Below are 24,703 nucleotides of genomic sequence, written 5' to 3'. Positions count from 1 at the left end.
TTACATGGATAGAAAACATTAAAATGAACTCTTTCGCATGAATGTATTTTTCAGTTCTCAGGGGAACTGGCAGATTATTTTTCAACAATGATTGCATCTTTCCTGAAATTTCTCGATGCTGAATGGCATCCAAACGAAAATAGTTCCGCGCGTGTATGTGTGTGTGTTGGTTGCTCCGATGTTTCAAGCGGAACCGTTCGTGGCATCACTCTCCTCCTGATGGATTCCCTTTCGGCCTAAGGTGCACAAACAGGCTCTTGGTGACACCGCTCATCCGCGCTTTCATGATAAACGAAGAGCTTCACCACACAGCGACAACATGCTCCAATCACTGTTCAATTATAACTGAGTGAATTTCCGAGTGGCGCTCGCTTATATACCGATTGGTGATTTCATTAGCCTGTTTTGAAAGCAATTTTAAGACTATTGAAACAAGTTTTTGGATCAAAAAGTAACAAGTATATAACGCGTAGACATTTTATCTTTCGAATGAAGTGTTAATCATACCATTTCGTTCAGCTGTTTAGGAGCTATTAACGCTCAAAATCTCGGTCTCCGGCGTAACGCTTTCGTTTTCGAAACTTTGATTTTACACCCCGGTATAGAAATGAAAGACGTAGTCCTACGTCAAAATAACCTTCCCGTACCAATTTGGCATTCTGTTTAAATGAAAAACACTTTTGTTTGCAGGTGGTGAAAAAATCTTGTACGATATTGTTTTTGAAGACAACTTTATATTATAATGAAAAGTTTCAGTAATGATGTAATGTAAAGTCGGAAAAAAATGTTTTAAGTGATTAAATAACATGATGTGAACATTTTCATTCAAATTTTAAGATTTGAAAACTGGCTTCGTGTCTTCTAATATGATAGATATTACACTAACGAGATAGGGACCCAAACTATGGTTCCTAATTGAAAGTCGCCACCAGACGTCGACACTATTCCTTTTTCATCGCGTATTCACGCTTTGTCAAAAAAAAAACCTTTGGAAACGAAACCTAAACAATCAGTTGATAGATGTTTGACAAAGTAAAAACTATGTTCGAATTCGAAAATCAAATTAGTAAAGTAAACTTTTATTCATACGGATTCAAGTAAATACTAACAAAGTTCACTTTACTTGGAAACGGGCAGAATAAGTAAATACTTTTTTTTATTCATACGACCTACTGTTTCGCAAAATTATTGATTTTCGGGCGAGGGGTGAGGGAGGGAGATGAAAGAAATGAACGCCATTGTGGCAGCCATTTGTGGCTAGCTTCCACCTTCACCTTAAGTTCGTTGCCCTTAGAATGCAGTTATGAGTCAAAGTCGAAGTCTAACCAGGTTGCATGTAGTGAAATACAGATAAGCGATAGATAAAGGACTTACATGCAAAGGAGTAAGAACGTTTATAGTTTTCTCTTTCTTTCACACGTTAGATTTGAATTTAGGCTAGAATTAGGATAGAAGAAAATTGTATAAAAACCCAAGGATTTCTGAATTAAGCAAGTAGTCTTTGGAATCGTGTCGTACGGCCTTGGGCCTGATTCTCGAATACACTTCGAATACACTTCACAGTGGAAACGGAATGAAACGTATCCGCGATGACAACGGTACGGTGTCGACATCTGGATACGAGATTAGTTTCCCCAGCCGTATGGCACCCGCCATGTTTTTGGTGCCAACATCTCAAACGTCAGAAGTATTTGTTTTCTTCAAAACAGCGATCCGAGTTGACGGCAGTGAGCTTCGTTTACTAGTTTAGGGGAGCGTCAAAGAATAACTGATTTTCAGTCGGAGTGAACGTTTTCAAAATTAAAATTATGAATGAAAATTAGCTTTTCCATATCAAATTAGTATTCTGTTTAAATTAAAAACATTTTTGTTTGCATTAAAAACACATTGGGGAAAAAGTCTCATACGAAAATTGTTCATGAAGACAACGTTATATTATAATGAAAAAAATCAGCAACAATGTTGGAATTGTATGGCCATATGGTTGAATGAAAGTCAGAAATACGTGTTTCTTATAATTAAATAACATAATGTGAAAATTTTCATTCATATTTAAAAATTTGAAAACCGGCTCCTTGTCTTCTAATCTGGTAGAGATTACACTAACGATTTTGGGACCCAAATTATGGCTCTAACTTGAAGTCGCCACCCGACGTCGACGTCATCGCGAATTACCAATTTATCACCATCTGACATATCGTGATGTCGATGATGAACTTTTACAGCAGAGGGATAGTGAGATAGGTGGTGACGGTAGGTAGAGTTAGATAGCGATAATCGTGTCATACACCTGAGTTTCCCACTAAACTTATCATTATAATATCAAATTATCTTCAGATGAAATTTTTGTATGAGATTATTATATCACATGAAGAAAACAAAGTTTTCCACTCACATTGAATACCAGTTTGATACGAAGAAGTTAATTTTAATTAATGACTTTTTATTTGAAAAGTGCTCATTCTGCCTGAAAACTCATTATTATCTTCGACACTTCACTAACTCGTAAAACGTAGTTCAATGGCGTGCCGTTTATTTCGTTTCCACCGTGAAGGCTTCATGGGGGCCCGCGCCACTACGGACCAGATTTTTGCCCTCCGACAAATCCTCCAGAAATGTCGGGAGTACAACGTGACCACTCATCACATATTCATAGATTTTAAGGCAGCGTATGACACAGTCGATCGAGAACAACTATGGCAGATCATACACGACTACGGTTTTCCGGACAAACTGACACGGCTGATCAAAGCTACCTAGGAGCGAATTATGTGCTACGTTCGTGTTTCGGGGGCACTCTCGAGCCCTTTTGAATCACGCAGAGGTTTAAGGCAAGGGGATGGATTATCCTGTATGCTATTTAATATAGCACTTGAGGGTGTAATCCGACGTGCGGGCATCGAAACGAGGGGCACGATTTGCAACAAAAGTACCAACTCCTGGACTTCGCAGATGATGTTGACTCAATAACAAGAAACTTCGCGACGGCTGAGGCAAACTACGCCAAACTAAAAGCGGTGGGCAGGAGGGTGGGAATACTAATTAATGCGTCAAAAACCAAGTACATGGTGGGAAGAAGCTCAAAGAAGAAAACAGTGAGTCTTTCACGGACAGTGACAGTGGACGGCGATGAACTGGAAGTGGTTGATGAATGCGTGTACTTGGGATCTCTGATCACCGCTGACAACAATACCACGAAAGAGATCCAACGACGCATTCAAGCTGGAAATCGTGCATACTTTGCGCTCCGCAAGACGCTTCGGCCAAGGAGAATACCGCGTCGCACAAAGCTAACGGTGTACAAAACCTTAATAAGACCAGTGGTCCTTTATGGACTCGAGAATGTGACGCTGCTCACGGAGGACATACGCGCTCTGGCCGTCTTTGAGCGGAAAGTGCTGCGGACTATTTTTGGTGGAGTACAAACGGAAAGCGGAGAGTGGCGCAGACTTATGAACCACGAGCTACAGGCACTACTTGGAGAGATTCTCTTTGTACAACAGGCGAAAGTCGGGAGGTTACGGTGGGCCGGACATGTCGCGAGGATGCCGGACGACAGTGCAGTGAAATCCGTTCTCTTCAATGACCCCGCCGACACCAGAAATAGAGGGGCTCAACGTGCCAGGTGGCTCGACCAGATCGAAGCCGACTTGCGAGTGACGGGACGCTTACGAGTGACGGGACGCTTGCGAGTGACGGGACGCTTATTACGGCGACGAGTGGCCCAGGCCCGAGTTGATTGGAGACGAATAATTGAGACAACACGAGCCACCACGGCTCTCAACTGATTATGTATGTATGTACCGTGAAGTGTATTCAAGAATCAGGCCCATTGTTCCATAGGCTCTATTGTGTCCTAAGCTGATGGCAGGTTGTGTTAGTCAGGGGATTTTCCATACCCCTTTCGGGCAAGGAACGTTCATTCGATGACGGGAGCGTACAATTTCTATTTCATGGTAACGTGCCCTGTTTTCTGGTTTGGCATCATTACTGAAAGACGTAATCAGAAAAATAGGTGATTTATTAGGTTTTCATTATTGTTACACATACACAATTGTATAAAATGAAATAATAACTGTTAGACAAACCAGAAGAGCCTTCTAGGCCACAAGCGACCCGCGGGCCGCATGTTGAGTATTGCTGGTTTTTTAACTGGTTATGGTGGAGTTACGGTATCTCCTGTACAAAACTAAGTTGCAGTTCTGTGTAACATTCATGAAGGAGGAATATGTATTCAGTAAATAAATCGAATCGGGGAGAAAAAAATATATTTTAAATTTTTATTTAAAATAGCTTATGTCATACTAGGCAGTTCTGTTCAACAGTATCTGAAAATTTTCCGTCACCAAATAGTCATCACCGAAAATTACCACAAGATTGACCTCAAATTCTGCAACGAATACAAAATACATTAAAAGATAACGTTACAGTAATGTACCGGAAAAAACATACCAACTTTGAAATTCTTCGTTATCAATGTTGGACACGTAAACAGCCTCGGAAACGTCATGTAAATCGGAATGGCTATCTTGGGACAGACGTTCCCATCGGCAATCTGAATGTTCTGAATCTCAGTCGCATCCCGAGCGTACCCCTCGGCACATCCACAAGTCTCCACCCGAACCAGCTGAATCTCGATCGATTTTATCGGTACCTCGGTGTGATGCACCGTCAGACATCCGGTGAATGGTTGCGTCAGGCAAGACTCGGTCGAATCCAGCACGCCAGTAATCAGGAACCGCGGAATCGAGATTCTCTCCTTCGCCGTTTTCTGTAAGGTCTCCGGGCTGATGGAGAAGCTTACCTCGGTTTTCTTTTCCGGCGGAGAACTTGGGCAGTACTGGATAATGAATTGTTGCGTTTTTACGACGCTTTTGGCCAGAAAGCTGCGCTTGACTTCACATTTCAGCATGTAGGTAATGTTGACGAACACACCGTGATACGTTTCGTACAGCACTTTTGGTTCCTTGGCACAAATTAGCGGCAGTTCGAAAGGGATTTGTGTCATTCCAGCAGGCAATTTACCCGATGGAGTCAAATCGACCTGCTGATTGAGGAGGGTGATTGGCTTCACCGAGTTGTACAGAGCCTCGAAAATGCCCACATTTTTGTTGCTGATGGTTAGATTGACCTGGGGAAGAAGGGCTGAGTTTTGAGTGCTTTTTTGAAACATTATTCTCATACTAATCCTTCAAGTGATAGGACTACTCCATCATGCTTGATTTCGGAACTGCACGCAATTTGGATCACCCCACTGATGGTTTCCTAAAAAATGAAAACATTGAATTGCATGACTATTTTGATAATAATTTTCATTGTTTCGTATTTCTCATCTACCCCTTCATAGTATATTTTATTCGCCTTTCTGAGCCTAATATCCAGGTTAATGGACATTGTGAATAACTTTTCCAATTGGTTTCAGTGAAAATCCGGTTCTATCTTCAGTACTGAGCTGATAACAATTGTTTTGGTTTATTCGAAATGAACAGCGAGAGATGAAATTGGTTTCATGAACGCTCACCACCCACTTCACACGAATGAATTGAATTTACCAGAAGATGTCAGCATAGCTGTCAAATTGGTCAAATCAGAGAGAAGAAAGTCATTTTACTCCGTATGCAGAACGGTCGCATGCAAAGACATTAACCTCTTTGTCGTAGCATTTTAACAAACATTTAAGTTTACGACTAAACTAAATTGTGATAGAAACATAATGGCAACTGAAACGAAACCAGCACCGGTCTTCCCGAAACTGGATGTGGATGAGGAACCAGAACTCGGAGCAACCGAGATCGAGTCAATGTGTATGAATTGTCACGAAAATGTGAGTGTTACTTATTCTCGCAGCTTCTACGCCTTTCCTGGTTTTCGATTCAAACGCGCACATTGATCAATCCGAATTGTTTTTTTTTTCTCAGGGCATCACCCGGCTGCTGCTCACCCTGATTCCTTTCTACAAAGAAGTGGTTATCATGTCCTTCAGTTGTGAGCACTGCGGCTACCAGAACAACGAGATTCAATCGGGTGGCGAGATAGCCCCCAAAGGCATTCGTATCCGCGTGAACATTGACAAGCTCAAGGATCTAAACAGGCGTGTGGTGAAATCGGATTTCGCCAGCGTACGGATAGAGGAGCTTGACTTCGAAGTGCCGGCACGTTCGCAGAAGGGTGAAGTTACCACTGTCGAGGGCATCATCGATAGAGTGATACGGGGCTTAGAGCAGGATCAACCCGTACGACGAATACAGCATCCGGAGGCGGCCGAACAGATTGAAACGTTCGTAGAAAAGTTAAAAGAACTGAAGGAACTAAAGTCGCCCTTTACGATCACAATCGAAGACATCGCTGGCAATAGCTTTATGGAGAATCCTTTGGTACCGCAGTCCGATCCGAATATGAAAATAACACACTTCAGGAGAACAAAAGAGCAGAACCATTTGCTGGGCGTGTTCAACCACGATGAGACGGAGGCCGAAAAATCCCAACAACCAAAATCGATACCGGAGGGGGAAGATAAACTACTGAAACCGATTGCCGAAGGCTCGTGGCCCTTGGAGGAATTACAAGGCGAGGTCCTACAGTTCAAAACCAATTGTCCGGAGTGTGCGGCGGAATGCGAGACTAATATGAAACTTACAACCATTCCCCACTTCAAGGAGGTGGTCATTATGGCCACTGTTTGTGAGAACTGCGGTTTGAGGACGAATGAAGTTAAGCCGGGTGGAGGAATTGAGGAGCAGGGTGTCAAGATTGAAGTAGCTGTCCGGGGAAAGATCGATTTCTCGCGTGACGTTTTGAAATCCGAATCATGCGATCTTTACATTCGCGAGCTGGAGTGCCAGGTTGGGGCGGGCACTCTTGGTGGACGTTTCACGACGATCGAAGGTTTGCTAACTGCAATGAAGGAACAGCTGGCGGAGAGCTTTGTCATGTTCATGGATTCCAATGACGAAGATACGAAGAAAAAGATGGACGACTTTTTCGGACAGCTGGATGAAGCCATTGCCGGAACTAGGCATCTAACAATTGTTCTGGATGACCCAACGGGGAACAGTTACGTGCAGTCGCTGAACGATGATGGAACGCCGGACGAGGCGTTGAGAATCTTCAAGTATCACCGATCGCATGAGCAGAATGAAGAACTAGGATTGAATGACATGAAGACGGAAAATTATGGTGAGCCTGGATCAGATGAGAAAATAAGTTCATGAAAGTACTGAAGAAGAATAAAGTTTATTTTATCTGATCTTTTTTTGCTTTGTGCTATGTCCGATATAAATTTTCTTCCTACTTGATATTCAACACATTACCATGCTGATATCCGGATTAAAATATGTCAGCTTTTGCTTCTGCTCGCTGTCAGGTCTCATATTCTCAAGAAGAAGAGGATACAATGGACCCTATTTTAGAAATCGAGTCGATAAGAATGTTGCTCGTTGGTTCTATTTCATTATTATAGATACTTATGAAGGGTTCATAATAAATACAATACGGTACCGCGACTTATGAGATCTGAGATGAGATGAGATCATCGTGGATTTTGTAACAGCAATATTTTGCGATATTTTGTTTTTTGCATTTTGTGTGTGGAATTGTTTTGGTGGCAATAAAAGCATTGGAAAGTTGAAAGGTAAGTTTTTTACCGTTGAAGCTAAAGCTCTTATTTTATGTTTCAGCTCAAGAGAACAAATCGACTCTCAGTGTCGGTTGGTGGTGGAAATATTTTTCCCGCGTTTTGCAGTTAGAGACATCGGTTAATCGTTCGATTGATTCAAATAATCGAATATCTGCAATTTTAATCGAGTAATTTTGTATCGAATAATGAAAAATCAAAATATTAATACATCGAATAATTATCAAAGTAATCGCGGTTAATGAAAAAGGGTACCATTTTAAAAAAAAATACAGTGCAAATTGAAGTTCTCTGTAATATTGCTATTGTATATTTAGCTTCATTGATATTTATTTGAAGAAGGGGGTATAATTGAATGAAAAATGTCCAGAAAATATGTTTTATATATGTTTATATCTTCATTCGGTTTTAATAGTAATCTAATTCAACCTCTTCAAAACATAGTCATTTTTGAAACTCCAACACAAATAACGAAATTCGACTTTTTTCCTGTTATTAATTGAAAGTAAGCAACTGAATATAATTCATGAAAATATAAAGAGCTATGAAATAACATGAAAACGTATTTATCGATTGATAATATGTATATGCCAACCAGAAACAGCAGGCATCAAAACGTTACAGACATTCGCCGGATATATCATTAACCCGAAGAAAATATAGAGCACATTATGGCAGACTTCCCCGTTCTGTAGAACTCCGAGAGCCACAACAACGTGGCCTGCACTATCCATAGATGGCGCTCGATTCTGGTCTATTAGTTGACATCGGTACCTCGGTACCAGCCTGCACCTTTCTTGAAAAATAACCGTTGCAAGCTGTATTGTGATTGCACTGTTCGGCCCATCTTCTCGATCCACCACAACCGTCCCGATATAATGGTTTACGACTAGAGCAACCATCCTTGATTTCGCTATTCAACTCACAGGTACCGACCATTGATCGTGGAACTGAAGGGACTGTGGGGGCTAAGGGAGAATTGTTCCGGACGTTTCCTCTCTGGAATTGAATGCTTATGGAGAACATGGAGAAGAAATTGGCTTCCTTGGTACCAGCGCGATTGTTCAACAATTCATTGGTCAAGGCTAAACAGCTCGTTAGTGCAGATGCATGCATTCCGCAGAGCCTAGTCCTCCTTCGGCATGAGGAAGCCCGGGACAGGTGAAATTTTCTGGCTAGGTTTTTCTATTCAAGAAGTGTCATAGCTCTGTAAATTAAACCTGCTGATTTTTGTTACACGAGCGACTAAATTTATACGAAGAGGACAAATGAAAATAAAGGATTAGCGAAGCATGAGGTATTTATCGCACTCCAGCATTTCAACTATCGAACGGAACGCGCAAAAATATCACATGCTACCAGGGTGAACTTAATTTGTTTCCCGCAAATGATTCGCGGAAAATTAAAACGTTCCGAAATATTGCAATTGATTATCCCAATCCTAAGTACCATGTCACAGTGCCATGATTTCCATTGCTATTTATATTTTCTCAGGTTTTCTTGTTTTGCTATAATGGTTGGGTCGTTAACAACTAGCAATAACTATCATTCTTAGATATGTTGTCAATAACAACGCCACTTCGATTAACTGAGCATGTACAAATAAATCTGTTCGTCACGTACAACGGTCAATACTTATTTTTCCGACGAATCTCAGTACAATTTTACTAAAAGAGATTACAATATTCGAATAAATATGAATACGAAAGCAACCACTATCAAAGAAGCGTTGAAGCGCTTGGAAGATCGCACCAAGACGAATCCCTGCGACGACAAGGAGATTGATCTATGCTTCCAATGGCCACCGATAGAGAAAATGGATACCACCTTCTCCACGCTGGTGGCTTGCGAGTAAGTACCAAAGCTTAGATTGTTCAACATTTTCCACCAACATTTTTCTGCCACAGAAAGCTATCCCTTTCCACGAATATGATCGACAAAATATTCGGCTTGAGCGGAATGAAAAACTTACGCGTCCTCTCGTTGGGACGGAATTACATCAAGGCCATCTCCGGCCTGGAGGGGGTCAGCGATACGCTCGAGGAGCTTTGGTTGAGCTACAATCTCGTCGAGAAACTGAAGGGTATCAACGTGCTGAAGAAGTTGAAGGTGCTCTATATGAGTAACAACTTGGTTAAGGATTGGGTAGAGTTCAATCGGTTGGTCGATTTGCCCGTGCTGGAAGATCTACTGTTCGCCGGAAATCCGCTGGTCGAATCGATGGAGGAAAGTGTGTGGCGAGCAGAGGCCAGCAAAAGATTGCTGTCGCTGAGAAAGCTGGACGGAGAGACCGTGATTAGGGAGGAAAGTGACAGCCAACAGCAACAGCAGCAGCAGCCTGGGCAACCGGAAAAGGTTTAGATTAGCGCGTTGTGCTTGAGATTGCTTTCTTTTGATCAATAAAAAAATGTGGGGGTTAAAAAAAGTAAAATTTTATTGTCGACGTTATTTAAATGTATAGAGTGGAATGAAATTGGAATTTTAAAACACATAACAACGAACATTATTTCCTCAAAACTGGAAACTAACCAAAAAAATCTATTCCATCAATAGCAATATGAAACATCCGCTTTGCATTTTTCGTTAAACCACCGACTCATCCATCGATTCTTCGCGTTCAACTCGCTCGACTCAACCTGTCGACGATCATTTTTTGGCACTGGAAAAATTCGTTTCATATCTCCCCGATTGATGTGCTCTCTAAAAGCAGCGTGCAACACTTTCAGATCCGCTCCGCTCAGACAACCAGCGCACAGAGAACATTCTTCCAGGGCGCAAGATTCAGTACATGCAGCAACCGAGCAGCGTTCCGCTTCGACGACGATATTTTTCAGCGACGAAACCATAGCTTCGGTTTCTGTGGATCGCTTGGCGAAAGACTCCCTCACTAGATCCGAACCCACGCCCACCAGCCGCAGAAAATTGTAGATGACCTGCTCGTACAGCAAGCGATTCGGTTTGAAATGGGCCGAGGAGAGATTTGGGCTCATATTTGCTTCCATCAGGAAGACGCGCATTTTGTTATCCACCACCAAATCGAAGCGCATCATTTCGAAGAAGTTGCGCTTGCTCGCGTATCGTGAAAGGATCGCTGCCAACAGCGGTTCTTTTTTGAGTATAGCCAAACGAATGGCGTCCTCCACTTGCTCCCAAATGATGGATGGATCGCGCCCCGTTTGTCGGAGATATGCATCGAAAGAATCTTTCATACCGAAGCCTAGCTTCGCATAGAATGGTTTCAGTGCTGGAAGCTCCCATGTTGGTAGGTAGTCATCACCAACGATATATTTATCCAGATTTTTTGCATCAAAAGGATGGTATTTCACTGGGCAGTAACGGAAGAGAATGTCCCCCTTGTAGATGTAGATGCGAAGAGGATCGATCGATGAGATGACTGTGTAAACTCCGATATCGAACTTGTAGCCATCCACGAGAAGCGGATCGTCTATGTATTCCTGGATAAATGTGTCATTGTTGCCAAAATCGATCTCTTCGATCTGCTTTATTTCGATGTATCGATGTTGGTTATTTTTTTGTACGAACCGTTTATCCGGGTTCTCCTGGGCGTATTGTCTAAATTTCGTTTCATCGCTTGGAAGCTTAAATGCCTTCGGGATATACTTGATTTCAGTTGTTGATAAGTCGACCTTATTTGTGATGAAACCTGACCCAGGAAAATGGTTCACCAGCTGGTGTGGCTTCAAATGATGTAAATCCACTTTCCGAAACGGATAGTCATGAGCCCATAGCAGGTCCCAATCATCTGTATCGTTGCTCACCGGTTCAACGCCCAACCGCTGGAGAACATTCTGGACGTGGATCAAATGTCCACCGTTGGGATTTCGTCCATAAATCCAATACTTTGGACGAGTTTCGCCCACGGATTGAGCCACTTTTTCAACGATTTTCACTTCCGGTTTGCAGGTATGTGTTCCGAGTCCCACATTGTCACTCGGTTCTCTTAGCTGAAGAATACTGGAGATGGTATCTTTTGGAAGACACTGTGTTAAGGTGGCGGCCAAGATGGTGACCGTGAAGAACAACAGCTGTCCGCGTTTTGTCCTCAGATCGAAAAAGCAGTTCAGTTCTTCAATCTGATGCGTGATTTGGATTGGCACTTTAGATTTTTCAACCATTTCACTCTCATCTTCCGCGTTCGGAGGGAATTGCTGGAATTATTATGAATGTAGTTTGATTAACATCAGCATCGCGAGTGTTACCTTCTTTTTGCCCAACTTTCGTTTCTCCGTCATAATTTGTTCGCTTCCAGTTTTAGGATTCCCTCTGTTGGCATCGGAAATTTTGGCGGAATGTAGGTCAGATTTCAAGTGGACTTGCGTGGACTTTCATTCACGCTCGTGACATGAATTATGATGCGTTACAATGGACAGCCAAACTCTTCAAATCACATAATTTGAATAAGTAGTCTTTATCAACTCTAAATCTCGATTAAATGATTCTCGCTAAGATTGCCCTACGTTACCTAAGCGAATGCACCTGGTGGGCACTAATAACAACGCCCTCGATAAGTGGAGAACGATGAATGAATTGTGACTTCCATTCGTGGCTGCTAATGAGAGAACACCTGAGGCGGTGGCCCGGAATGTGAAACTTAGACAAGATTGAAAATTACTCAACACTTATGATGAGAATAAAATTGAGGAATCAAAGTTGTATTTGAAAAAAAAAGCATGCGATAGCAACAATATTATGCGAAATGTAATGTTTTACTATCGCCAGTTTTGAAAAAAATATCTCGCATTTTATAAACCGTTCGCATGGATCCGCTTTGCCTTGAACTTGACTAGAGAGAAGAATACATTCGAAATAAACTGTTGTTAGAAGAGAAGGGCAGAAAGGAACGAGCAGATGAAGTGAATTCAAGAGATTGTTGTCTGGTTCGAGTTTGGTGTTCATGTGGTTGCGCGGTAATGAAACTCAAATTAACGGGAAAATAATGTTCATTAGGGTGCTCATACGCTGTTTGGCCGAAGTCAAATATTTGCCTTTTTTTGACAGATAAAATTTGATCAACGTGTACTGATCAAATATATTCGACACAAAACATGACAAGCAAATATTTAATTATTGGAAACCTAAACATTTTTTTGGTCTGTTCCTCGAACCCTGTCGGTACATGGTTAGGTTACCTTAAATATTTCAGTTGAATTTTTTCCATGTTCAATATTTGACATTGTTTGCCACTGTTGATAATCGAAGAGTGGCAAACAAAATAGTGTTTGTACAACGAGGATCCTTGTTTCTCCTCCTTCGCGATAAGAGGAACAAGAACAGTTGGCATCTTGGAACGGCTTTCCCTCCATTAGCTCGGGGCCATGGCTAGCGAACATCCTCGCCCACCAACCAGAAGTAGTAACTCAACAATCAACGTGAACGGTCACATTAACAAAGAATCATTGTCTTATATGTTAAATTTGAATTTGTTTTCTTATTTTATTTTGTAAAATATGTTCTCTACATCTTGCGGTACTTGAGAGGCAGTTTTTTTTCTTACAGAGACGTACCAGCCCAGGAGACTGAAAGTTTCTATTCGCGATGACAGTGCGACAGTGTCTATGTCTAGTAGCGACTTCCAATTAGGGGCCATAATTTTGGTCCAAACTCGTTAGTGTAATCTTTTTAAAATGTTAAAATTTGAATGAAAATTTTCACACCATGTTTTTAAATTACTTTAAACACGTATTTCTGGTTTTTATTTAGCCATATGGTTATACATTTCCAACATTGTTACTGAATCTTTCCATTATGATATAAAGTTGTCTTCAAAAACAATTTTCGTTTGAGATTTTTTTTTACCTCCTACCTACACCTGTTTTTCATTCAAATAGAATACTAATTTGATACGTAAAAGTAAATTTTCATTCATTATTTTAATTTTAAAAACGCGTTCATTCCGCCTGGAAATCAGTTATTCTTTGACGCTCCCATAAACTAGTAAAAAAGCTCAATGCCGTCAACGCGAATAATAAAGAATTAAAAAAAGAGTACAAATATGTTGCGAAAAAATAGGCTACACATACTTGCAGAACATCTGTTTGGCACACATCGCTTGTTTACATTCGTAGTTTCTTTGCAGCAGAAGTGGAGTTTCTGTAGATGATTTAAATATAGATGCGGTCTTTCTACTAGCGCGAAATGTTTAATATAATTAATATGAACTATGTGAAACAGTTAGGCAAGCTATTTCCTGAACAAAAGTTTATGTGTTACGCATATTACTTATTTACTAGCACCTATTTCGCGATGTTCATTGAGCGACATTCCAACTAGATTGGCATCGAAAAATTGGCAGAAAAGGATTATCAACATGTTCGGAAAATAAAAGAGAAAACCTTTCATCTTCCATAGTAATCAAACCAAAATGCGCTGCGGAGGTCAGATGTGTTGATATTGATTCAGCAGAAGATAAATGTTCGTTATGGCCAGCGTTCAATTTTCCGAACACTCAAATGATTTATGCCCTGTATCACAACATGTGTTCGTTTATCAAAGTAATAGAGTAGAAAAGTTCACATATTTTTGTATTTTATTGAGTTTTTCAATAAATCAATAATTTCAGAAAGAAAACATCTTCCAGATATACTTGCTTTGAATCGTACTTATTGCCCAATAAGTTCATACAAAATCAAATGAAATTGATGGTAAGTGGTAGCTAATAAATTAAACTATCTTTTGGTACACATTTTTTCTATTTATTTTTGTTTATTTTGATACTACATCCCATTGAGAGATTAGATCTTCTTCACAATTAACCCGAACCATGGCTGGAGTTCTCCTATTTCCGACCGCACCGATTCTTGTCAAGTGCTGCTCCACCAGATCTAACCACCTCGCTCGCTGGGCTCCTCTACCGGATTCGATGCAACAATCTTGCAACATGCCTTGCCCATCGCACTGGTCCAGCCTTGGCGACTTTCTGGATGCTGGGTTCGCCGTACAGTTGTGCCAGTTCGTGGTTCATTCCCTTGCTCCATACTCCGTTTTCTTGTACACCATCGTGCATTGTTTTGAGCACTCGGCGTTCAAAAACACCAAGTGCTTGTGAGTCTTCTTCAAGCATCGGAGTTTGATGAACCTTAAGGAATCGCGGAGCCCATAGTAGGCGCGACTTCCATTGACTATGCGTCTTCGAATTGTCAGTTGTTATCAACGAACCAGGGTAGATAAATTCCTCTACCACTGCGAGTTCGTCGCCGTCGATCATAACACTACTACCAAGGAAAAATTCTGTTGCGATCAGTCTCTCCTGCTAGCATGTATTTAGTCCAAGGGTGGGTTTAGACTAGTGATATATTCATGTGAAGAAATATGATGAGATTTATAGAAATCGCATCAACCGTTTACACTAGCGTGAACTTCTATAATGAATATATTCATATTTTCGGTGAATTTATTCACCTAAAGTAGAACTGCGTCCAACTTTAGTGATTTCTCACCAGTGAGAAATTCACAAGCGTTTACATATGCTGAATTTATTCAAGTTATATATACCTCGAATAAGTGTATCATATTTATTCTCACCCGTTTACACCTATTTTTACGCTATAGATCTCCCTAATGTAAACCCGCCATAAGACGCATTGATCCCAATCCCAATCAGCTCCACCTCGTGTTTCAGTCGGGTATGCAAGTCAATTACCGTCGTATGTGTTCTTCCCTGTTCTTCCGATACTCGCGGCCCTTTTGGAGGACCTACCGCAGAGCAAAAATCTGGTTGTCGTCGAGCAACCGGGCATGAATCCAGCCTGATAACTTCCCACAAATCTACTCACCATTGACGATAGACGGCGAAAGAGGATCTGAGACAGAATTTTGTAGGCAACATACAGGATTGTGATAGCACGGTAGTTCCCACAATCCAGCTTGTCGCCTTTTTTATAGATGGGGCAGATTACCCCGTCCTTTCTACTCCTCCGGTAGCTGTTCTGTGTCTCATATCCTGACTATCAACACACAAACATTACTATTTGGTTGCATTATCATTATCAAGCATGCTGTTCGATTTTCCGAACACTTGGTCCAAAATAGGCTAAAACATTGAACGCACGTGTTGAATTAGAATCATCACAGTTACTTTTATTCAGAGAAACCATCAGATACTTACGTATTAGCGTCACCGGAACCGAAATTCGATAGATGGCAATGTTATTGTTCGCACGGGCACTCAGTTGTCATTTGTATTGTTGTTGTTTTTACTATTTTTTAGTGCTAAGAAAATGCGTTTTTGCGGTATGCCTCCAGAGCGTCACTCATGTTTCAAAGCAAAAATTAACCGGAAAAACGTAATGCACCTGGCAAACGTATGCCGTGCAAACTGAAGGATCGTCTCCTATGTTTCAAACTAACCGGGTCAACGGTGGAACACAGGTTTGCTTGCGAGAAACCGCCGCTCGATAGCGGATCGGCGGTCGACTCGAATTGCGTCACCTCGGTGGCTTGGGCCGCCTCGTTTCCTTATCCTTGTTAGATGGAGACTTTGTCACCCTTACATTTACCCTAGAATAAATTTTATTGCGGAAAAATAAACGCAAATCCCAAATAAACTTTTTCGTAGCACTATAAGATAATAAAACACTGCAAACAACAGAGCAACAACATTACAAAAGATAACTGAGTGCCCGTGCGAACAATAAAATTGCTCTCTATTGAATTCCGGCTCCAGTGACGCTAATACACGTAAGTACCAAACGTCATAATTGCACTACAAATTGCGTTGCGTTACAAATGAAACGTTATTTCAATTATTCAAAAACTAACAAAAATCTTCGAATGATAATTTGAGCCCACCGCGATACACATCGTTCATCCGTTCTGAGAACGTCCCCCCGATGGAAGCAAAAACAACCAAATGTCAAATCTACAAGCTACAAACAAAACATAAAAACAATCATTTGCGTGAACACATCTCTACGTTTCGGCACGTGTATTTTCACGGCTGGAATCACTCCCGACCGTGGTGAATTTCACGAATCAATCGTAGCCTATTTTTCTATGCCACCGTACCGCGTGACAGGTAAACAAAAATCCTTCAGCTGATTGAGACAAAACAACAGCTGTTTTGTTCACGCGCAGCAACGTCACCCCACTGTTCTTCGAGCCGATTTGGAGAGAATATCTACGTTTGGAAATGTTTTACGTGATTGGGCTTGGATTGGGTGATCCCAAAGATATAACCGTGAAGGGGCTGGAAATAGTGAAGCGATGCGAGCGTGTCTATCTGGAATCGTACACGTCGATTCTGACCTGCGGACAGGAAAAGCTGGTGAGTCAGAAAATTCGGAGAAATCTTTAAACTCGATACTTCAAACGCACAGAAAAAAATCCAGATTTTGTATATTTTCATTGAAATAGGTACGTTCTTTATCCATTCATTTCCCCAATTTACGTCTCATGCATGACCTTATGGTTAATCGGGGATATTTATCACATCTTTTATCATCGGAATTTCGACCGGAAAGCCAGTGAAATTAGCGCGAGTAATATGATATCAGAAGACGTTTATCTATTGAACATAATACCATTGGAGAAAATAATACGATGATCTAAAAGTAATGAGTATTTTTTCATTATTGGTAAAAAATAAGTTTGTCTTTTCCAAAGCAGATCCCCTCAGAAGGAATACAGTTGTGCCGATGCTTTTTTTTAACTTCGAAACACTTGAGTGAATACGATGGATGTGGTATCGTAATCATTTTGTTTTCGCAAGCAATGAAATGTGGCTGATGAAATATTATGAAATATTCCATTATTTATTCTGTCACAATTCCGGATACAAAGGTAGAACACGAAGAAAAGTTGCACACATTAAAACCCTCCCTACAACAAATTGAGCCCCGTATCATTCTTGCTACTCTTTCCATTCAGTCCACATCAAGAGCATTCGCACAATATCAGTGACGGTCCCCACCCCCAAGGGTATTCATTGTATAAAAAGGAAATAGTCAGATTCGACTAGAAAGTAGTCACATCCGAAAACAAGTTCTTGTTCATGTTCTTTTTTAATTTCTTATTTTGAAACTGCCAGTCTCAGTGATAATGAAATGACATTACAGCGATCCCCGGGACATGAATCCGGTCAATATTCCGTCAAATTGCATATCAGTGTAACAACCCAGCAAACATTAAATCGTATAACCTTTGCACATGCAAGGTCGCATATAAATTCCTATCAAATTATCAATCAATGGATGCATCATGTGAATCCGAAATCGTATAGATTGCAAATACACGGGTTCCAATACAGTAATCGTATGCTAACTGGCCCTGGTTTTACTGGTCTGTTAAAAATAACTGGGCGAACGTTAACTTGTCCTTGGACCAGTTGAAAAGCAGAATTTCGTAAACAATGGACGCCATATTCAAATGGAAGATTGGTTTATCCAATTTCATGATCAACGCGAATCAAACAATTCATTGAAGTTGCCCTCGTTTTTATTTGAAGTTTAACATACCGGACCAGTTAAAACGCGAATGTCGATAACTGGTCTTCCCTTTTCGCCCAGTAAGTGAATGTTTTCTGTATCATTTATAGATTTAATCGTATATCGATCATCCTAGTATCGCAGTATTTAGTATTATATATGCACATTCTATTCATTTTGTATAGCATTATCAGGTCAAATCACATATCTGTTTAAAAAGCTTCGTATATTGTTATATACGGCTTTATATGCGTATAAAATATGGTGTATACGCCAGTTATATGAATCGTATATCATCCAAACGAGTTTTGGATGTATGTATATCGCGTTCAATTATGGCTATTCATACGATTTAATGTTTGCTAAGACATGATGCATACTTAGATTGATATTTTATACGATTGTGATTTTACACAAATTTATTTGCCACCTAACATGTGTAAAAGTTTAACGGTTTAATGCACGAAAAAAAAATTTATACCATGAACCGTGTACGAAGTAGCATTTGAGAAATTTGAATGATGAGGAGATTTGGTATACTATAAATTTGTAAAACATTTCAATTAGTGGAAATTGTAGTACTATATAGGAAGTAAAACTCTTAAAAGTTGATTTACAAATGTTTTTCAGGGGATTTTAATAAGTTTCTCAAAAAAATGCACAATAAACTCGCTTGTTTCTTTCATCCAAATTGAAGCTTTTGAACCGCTGTGTAGTTTGTTCTTTGATACAAAACTCCTATCTTTTCTAATTCCGCTGCAATATCATTTTAAACACTTTCTGATGAGCTTTCAATTGGAGCCTTCAAAAATCACGATTTTGACTCCACATTTTTACTTAAATACGTCATAAGTCATATTTGAAATAAAAAACAAAACTTTCTTTACTGTATATAATCGAATAATATTAGGTTGGGAAAAAGTAATCCATTATTTAAGGGTGAAATTCAAACTATTTTTTAATATGCTTCAAATTGTTCAATTTGGTTCAAATATGCACCATATTGTTGTAAAATTTGTACCATGCTAAAGGTAGCCTCACGATACCTCTCTCATAGAAATCCTTATTGGCGAAAAACTCTAGCAATAGGTTTCTCTTGGTTTCCGTTTCTTATCACTCTGGAAATTTTGCAATGCGAGAAAAAGGTGGTAATCGCTTGGTGCCAGATACGGACTATATGGTGGATGCATTAAAACATCCCAATCAACCTCTCGGAGTTGTGCGGCCTTGCGTAGTCTTTATGGAACACAATACATCTTCGTTTGGTCATTTCTGAACGTTTCTGGTCAATCGCTAGCTTTCAACGGTCCATTTGTTGACTGTAGAGATCTGAATTTAGTGTATTGCACTAGAAAGAATTGAATAAAAATAAAAAAAATGCACGTGTTTTACTGTTACAGTGGGCCTTGTGTGTTTCTTAAATATCATATTATTAGGGAATCACCCAGCGTAGCTGTATCAATGCAAGAACGTCTTACCTCGAGCTCGTTGAAGGTGCAAAGTGAAGTCGAGGGCCAACGGTTGCTAAGCAACGGTTTATGCGGTGTCGGACTTTTACCCCGCCGTTATGTCGACACAGTTAACCGTACGCCTGCGGTGATTAATGTTTAGGACAACATATGTACATATCGGTGGGACTTTTATTGGGCATCCCACAGGCCTGATTCTCGAATACACTACGAATACACTTCACGGTGGAAACGGTATGAAACGCATTCGCGATGACAACGGTACGGTGCCGACATCTGGATGCGAGATTAATTTCCCATTAAATTTATCATTATAATATCAAATTATCTTCAGATTAAATTTTTGTATGGGATTATTATACCACATGAAGAAAACAAAGTTTTCCACTCACATTGAATACCAGTTTGATACGAAGAAGATAATTTTCATTAATGATTTTTTATTTGAAAGGCAGAATGAGCTGCCTGAAAACTCATCATTATCTTCGACACTTCACTAACTCGTAAAACGTAGTTCAATGGCGTGCCGTTTATTTCGTTTCCACCGTGAAGTGTATTCGAGAATCAGGCCCAGTATTGCCATTATTTACACCAATCACAAATTCAGCGGCCTGGCTTTAATTTTCGTCTTCATAAATAAAAATGTGTAAAATGTAACGATTTTTCTCTTTGTTGACTTCTATTGTTAACACCCTGTAACTAACAACTGAATAGAACAAACAAAAAACAGCCACAGATTTTTTTTTTAGTATGAAGTATTTTTTTTAGTAAAAAAACTAAAACCTGTGCCTTACTTTAAAAACCACTCCACTCCACTGTGTCCACGCTGGCAATGTTTTTCTGTGGTTTGGCGTGTTTGGAATGAAATTGTGACAGCCCAGCAAACATTAAACCGTATAACTAACGCACACACATAATCATATATCTGAAATTTTGGGTGGTATATGAAGTACCTAACTGGCATATAACTATATGGGAAAGTGAAGGTCATATACATACATGACAATTGCTTGCGAATTAGATTGGATGAAGATACAACTTACAGATGCATCAAGCACGACTATTGTCATGCGTATATACGATTTCCTACAGGCAAACAAAAAAAACGAATGGCGGAAAATGTTCGTGAAGTTATAATTATGTTTATAACCTCACGAACCGCCATTTGTATATATGACGACATTTATGTTTCTAGAAATAGGAATTATACAATTGACTTCCAGTGGGAGGGGAACATAAATATTTAAAATGAGTGGTGGTGATGGTTAAAAAAATGTGTTCCGGTGGGATTCGAACTTCGGTTGTTTGAATGATAAGTAACAGCTATCCCACGCGTCTAAATAATTCTAGAGCAGTTAAAACTCGTACACATAATACGAAAAGATGCAATTGAATGCGCCATTCCTGGTCGTATATTGTATTTTAGCGGAACTGTCGTGAAGTTGATATACGACTGGTCAAATTAGATTCAGTGCTACGTGTTTTAGGTAATCAAACAACATGAAGTAAAAAATTTTATTCAAATTTCATCAATTTTGAGCTGCTTTCGGGCCTACTGATTTGGTAGAGATTATTTTGCCTCCCTCAATCACCATATCACCACCAGACGTCAACACTGTACATACGACATCGCGGATTTTGATATGCCAAATTCCTAATATGATGTAATATGGCCTCAATTACGATCTAATATGATTCACTGTTGAACGATTTCGTATAGATCGATTTTACGATAGTGTATATCATAAAGCCAATTCTCGTTACACCGAATTGAGACTTAATCTATAGTGCTAAAAGAAATCGAGGTTTTCGCATTTTATGCGATTTTTAATGTTGCTGGGTACCTCAAGCAACTATATAGGGGTTTTTAGAAATTCGAAAAATGGCCAAAATGGCGGCCATTTTTGTTAAAAATGACTTATTTTTCATTAAAAATCGCTCTTTAGAAGCTCATGAAAAATCGAAAAAAAAAAGGAGATGTCAAGAAACGGTTTTAGACAATTTATTTTTACATGCTGATATAAAATTTCAGCATAATCAATCGAATAGATTAGATCCTGAGATATCGATACCACCAGACTATCCGGGCCCCTAATTATGTGCAGTAACCGTGCCAAGGAATGAATGATGGAGAAGGACGATATAAGTACGAAGTCGTGAACGGTACCTATGGGGTACCAGGGCACCTCCCCACATTAATGCCGCCTTTACTATGTTACTGCAGGACTCTGGCACAGCTGACCGTTGTTTCTCTAGCGACTTGTGGGTTTTGTATGAGCGTTAAAATTAAATCAAATTAAAAAAAAAGACAATTTATTTCCAGAGGATAGAGTGTAGTGCGGTGCGCGATACGCCTTTCTGGTCCTAGAGGCCAAGAATGAGAAGGGGCTTCCTCGGAATCTCTTTATGATTAGTAAATCACTGGCCCTTAACTTAAGCGAGTATACTGTTGGAGCCAGGACCAGTGATAGTGAGCGAAAATACATTGTTGATGTTTCTAACAGGAACCAAGCAGAAAAGCTTGCGGAAGTTGGTAAATGTATCGATACGAAGGTTAAATGTACATTCCACCCTACCCTTAATACGTCAAGGGGGTGTTTTTCTGTCGTGATGCGACAGATATGTCGGAGGTCGACTTGGAGAGGGAATTAAAACCTCAACAAGTCCGTTAAAGTCAAGAGAGTTACTCTACTAATTCTGACGTTCAACATGACAGTATTGCTGGACAGTGTTAGATTGGGTTTTCTAGTCATTGAGACCAGAGAATATATCCCCAAACTTTCACAGTGCTATAAGTGCTACCAGTTCGGGCATACCTCTGGCAAGTACTAGAAAGAGACGGTATGCTGAAAGTGCTCGTAAGCACCCAGTGATCGAGAATTGCGTAAATGATTTGTTCTGCAGAAATTACAGAAGCAATTAAGTCCTCAGCGTCTAGTGCTACTCCTGAGAGAATTAGCACCAACGCGTCCTTCTTTTATCGGGGAATTAAAAAAAGCGAATCTCAGAGCTGGAAAAGATCGTTAACGAACTAATTAGCAAATTGTCCGAGGGCAGTAGCACCCCCAAAGGGGGAACTACTGGTTGAAGCAAGAGGCCAGGTATAGGTTTCACCACAAATTTTCGAAATCACACACCCCCAAGGCAGGTAGGTAGGGAGCTACCACGAGATGACAGTAAACTTAAGCTACGAGAAATGCAACATCTACTTGAAAATTCGATTTTTTTCATTCAAATATGGATAATTTGAACGCCTTTTGGTATTATTAACAACTAGAGATTTGGGGAGATGTGATTTTCATGAATAAAAATCGATTTGCATTTACTAGTTGCGTGAAAACACCCTAAATCGGACAAACCAACATAATTTACCTAGTAAAAGATGAATTTAATTTGTGTGTGTGTAAATTGCCCCTTAAAATCATAAAATACCATTCTCATATAAAAAATCCGAGATCTATCAGAAGGTGATAGAGAATCATATTTGATGAAAAAAAAATTCTACCCATATGTTCGAATTTCAACAATGATAAAGTTATTGAACTGTTTCTCTGTTTCGGGCTCTGTTTGCCTTGAACTGGCTCAAATTCTAGAATTACGCTACGTACAACAATTCTGTTGAACACATTTCAAAGATGAGAGAATTTTATACAGGATGCAGTTGTGAAACTTCCAAATTAGTGGATTTAAGTATCATTTTAGTAGTGAAAAAATTAAAAGTTAGTGGTTTTTAAGGTGAAGGTGTTTCTCATTAACCCTTTCCCGTACAACATCGAGTCTCACTCGTGGGTACTTGAATAACATAGGGCGCTAGAACGCTCAGCAGGCTAGTGAAATCACTTGATGTGTGACGTATTAAATAATACGGGAAGGGGTTAATATTTGACCAATAGTCGTATGTTTGAAAAGATCAATTTTTTATTCAATGAAATAATTAATTACCACATTTGATGTTTATTCATAAATTTCAATATATTGTATTGTTCTTTTACCTTACTCAGGAAGAATTCTACGGCCGTCCATTGATCTTGGCCGATCGCGAATTGGTGGAGCAGGCAGCGGACGAAATCCTCGCCGGGGCCGATAAAACCGAGATAGCCTTCCTAGTGGTGGGTGACCCATTCGGAGCCACGACACACACCGATCTGCTGTTGCGTGCCAAGGAGAAGAAAATCCCCTTCCAAGTGGTGCATAACGCGTCCATCATGAACGCAATCGGATGCTGCGGACTGCAGCTGTATCATTTCGGCGAGACGGTTTCCATTCCCTACTGGAGTGAGAGCTGGCGACCGGACAGCTTCTACGATAAGATACTGGCGAATGTGAAACATGGACTGCACACACTTTGTCTGCTGGACATCCGAGTGAGGGAACCGACGCTCGAATCGTTGATGAAGAAAAAGCGTGAATATCAACCGCCCCGTTTTATGAGCTGTAGCGAGGCGGCTGATCAACTGCTTCAAATAGAGGAAAAGCGTCGGCTGGATGGGGAGAATACTAATGATATATCAAAACGTACAGTGGTGGTTGGTTTGGCTCGAGTTGGTCACGAAACCCAACAGATCAAGGCTTGCACACTGAAGAAAATGAAGAGCACCGATTTGAATGGACCCCTGCATTCGCTTATTATTCCAGCCCCCCAAATGCATCCGCTGGAAATGGAATATTTACAGCAGTTTTGCGATGAAGATCTCAAACAACTGCAGAAGAACGCCTTACGACACGAGCCGATCAACATGTATGATCCTACGCTGGACGGAACGTCCACCAGCAACTCAAACAACTAGAGGATCCGCTCGCCGATCAGTAAGTTAGGTTGCTTATTATATTTCTACTTATTCTGCGATGAATTTATATATATACATGCGAATCATGACTAAGATGTTAATATTGAACAAAGAGAAAAAACATATTTCGAATTGAACAAAAGAAAGTCCTTCGAAGTTCACAGTCGTTTGTCCTTGAAAGTTAGTTACCCTTCGATGCAAGACTTCTCCCAGCATGAATCAATTCTTATCGCTTGAGCAATTATGGTGCTCAAGCTGGTTCGCGGTCTCTCTGTGGTGGGGAAATTTTAATCAATTGACCATCGGACGCCACTTCTAACCCCCAAAAGGTTCAAGGACACATCAAATTCCTATGCTAATGTAATAACAAGG

The 24,703-nt window shown here is 40.2% G+C and overlaps 6 protein-coding genes across 7 annotated transcripts; 4 read left to right on the top strand and 2 right to left on the bottom strand.

Moving 5' to 3' along the window:
* The first annotated feature begins 3,065 nt into the window (after positions 1 to 3,065).
* Positions 3,066 to 3,788, top strand: LOC129765595 (uncharacterized). Its single transcript, XM_055766010.1, has one exon. The coding sequence runs from the start codon at positions 3,066 to 3,068 to the stop codon at positions 3,786 to 3,788; it is 723 nt and encodes a 240-aa protein (XP_055621985.1).
* A 478-nt stretch (positions 3,789 to 4,266) lies between these two features.
* Positions 4,267 to 5,517, bottom strand: LOC129769703 (vacuolar protein sorting-associated protein 26C). Its single transcript, XM_055772124.1, has 4 exons — positions 5,338 to 5,517; positions 5,185 to 5,265; positions 4,453 to 5,131; positions 4,267 to 4,390 (listed from the first exon to the last, which is right to left on the bottom strand). The coding sequence occupies exons 1-4, from the start codon at positions 5,392 to 5,394 to the stop codon at positions 4,305 to 4,307; spliced, it is 903 nt and encodes a 300-aa protein (XP_055628099.1). The 5' UTR covers positions 5,395 to 5,517; the 3' UTR covers positions 4,267 to 4,304.
* A 51-nt stretch (positions 5,518 to 5,568) lies between these two features.
* On the top strand, positions 5,569 to 7,246 carry LOC129769696 (zinc finger protein ZPR1). The gene is made up of 2 exons (XM_055772115.1): positions 5,569 to 5,824; positions 5,919 to 7,246. Exons 1-2 carry the CDS (start codon positions 5,714 to 5,716, stop codon positions 7,209 to 7,211), a joined length of 1,404 nt encoding a protein of 467 aa, XP_055628090.1. The 5' UTR covers positions 5,569 to 5,713; the 3' UTR covers positions 7,212 to 7,246.
* A 1,979-nt stretch (positions 7,247 to 9,225) lies between these two features.
* LOC129771076 (dynein axonemal light chain 1) lies at positions 9,226 to 10,076 on the top strand. Its single transcript, XM_055774391.1, has 2 exons — positions 9,226 to 9,484; positions 9,541 to 10,076. Exons 1-2 carry the CDS (start codon positions 9,330 to 9,332, stop codon positions 9,992 to 9,994), a joined length of 609 nt encoding a protein of 202 aa, XP_055630366.1. The 5' UTR covers positions 9,226 to 9,329; the 3' UTR covers positions 9,995 to 10,076.
* On the bottom strand, positions 10,050 to 12,368 carry LOC129771070 (probable tubulin polyglutamylase ttll-15). Of its 2 annotated transcripts, XM_055774376.1 has the most exons (3): positions 12,117 to 12,368; positions 11,854 to 12,031; positions 10,050 to 11,802 (listed from the first exon to the last, which is right to left on the bottom strand). In XM_055774376.1, the coding sequence occupies exons 2-3, from the start codon at positions 11,884 to 11,886 to the stop codon at positions 10,180 to 10,182; spliced, it is 1,656 nt and encodes a 551-aa protein (XP_055630351.1). In that variant the 5' UTR covers positions 11,887 to 12,031; positions 12,117 to 12,368; the 3' UTR covers positions 10,050 to 10,179. The 2 variants fall into 2 exon arrangements, with proteins under 2 accessions (XP_055630351.1, XP_055630341.1); XM_055774366.1 differs by having other exon boundaries at positions 11,854 to 12,368.
* A 4,150-nt stretch (positions 12,369 to 16,518) lies between these two features.
* On the top strand, positions 16,519 to 24,450 carry LOC129762248 (diphthine methyl ester synthase). Its single transcript, XM_055760325.1, has 2 exons — positions 16,519 to 16,916; positions 23,546 to 24,450. The coding sequence occupies exons 1-2, from the start codon at positions 16,782 to 16,784 to the stop codon at positions 24,329 to 24,331; spliced, it is 921 nt and encodes a 306-aa protein (XP_055616300.1). The 5' UTR covers positions 16,519 to 16,781; the 3' UTR covers positions 24,332 to 24,450.
* Positions 24,451 to 24,703: the final 253 nt, after the last annotated feature.

Source organism: Toxorhynchites rutilus, chromosome 1 (assembly GCF_029784135.1).
Source record: "Toxorhynchites rutilus septentrionalis strain SRP chromosome 1, ASM2978413v1, whole genome shotgun sequence".
NCBI lineage: Eukaryota > Metazoa > Arthropoda > Insecta > Diptera > Culicidae > Toxorhynchites > Toxorhynchites rutilus.
This window is presented reverse-complemented; position numbering and strand designations above follow the sequence as displayed.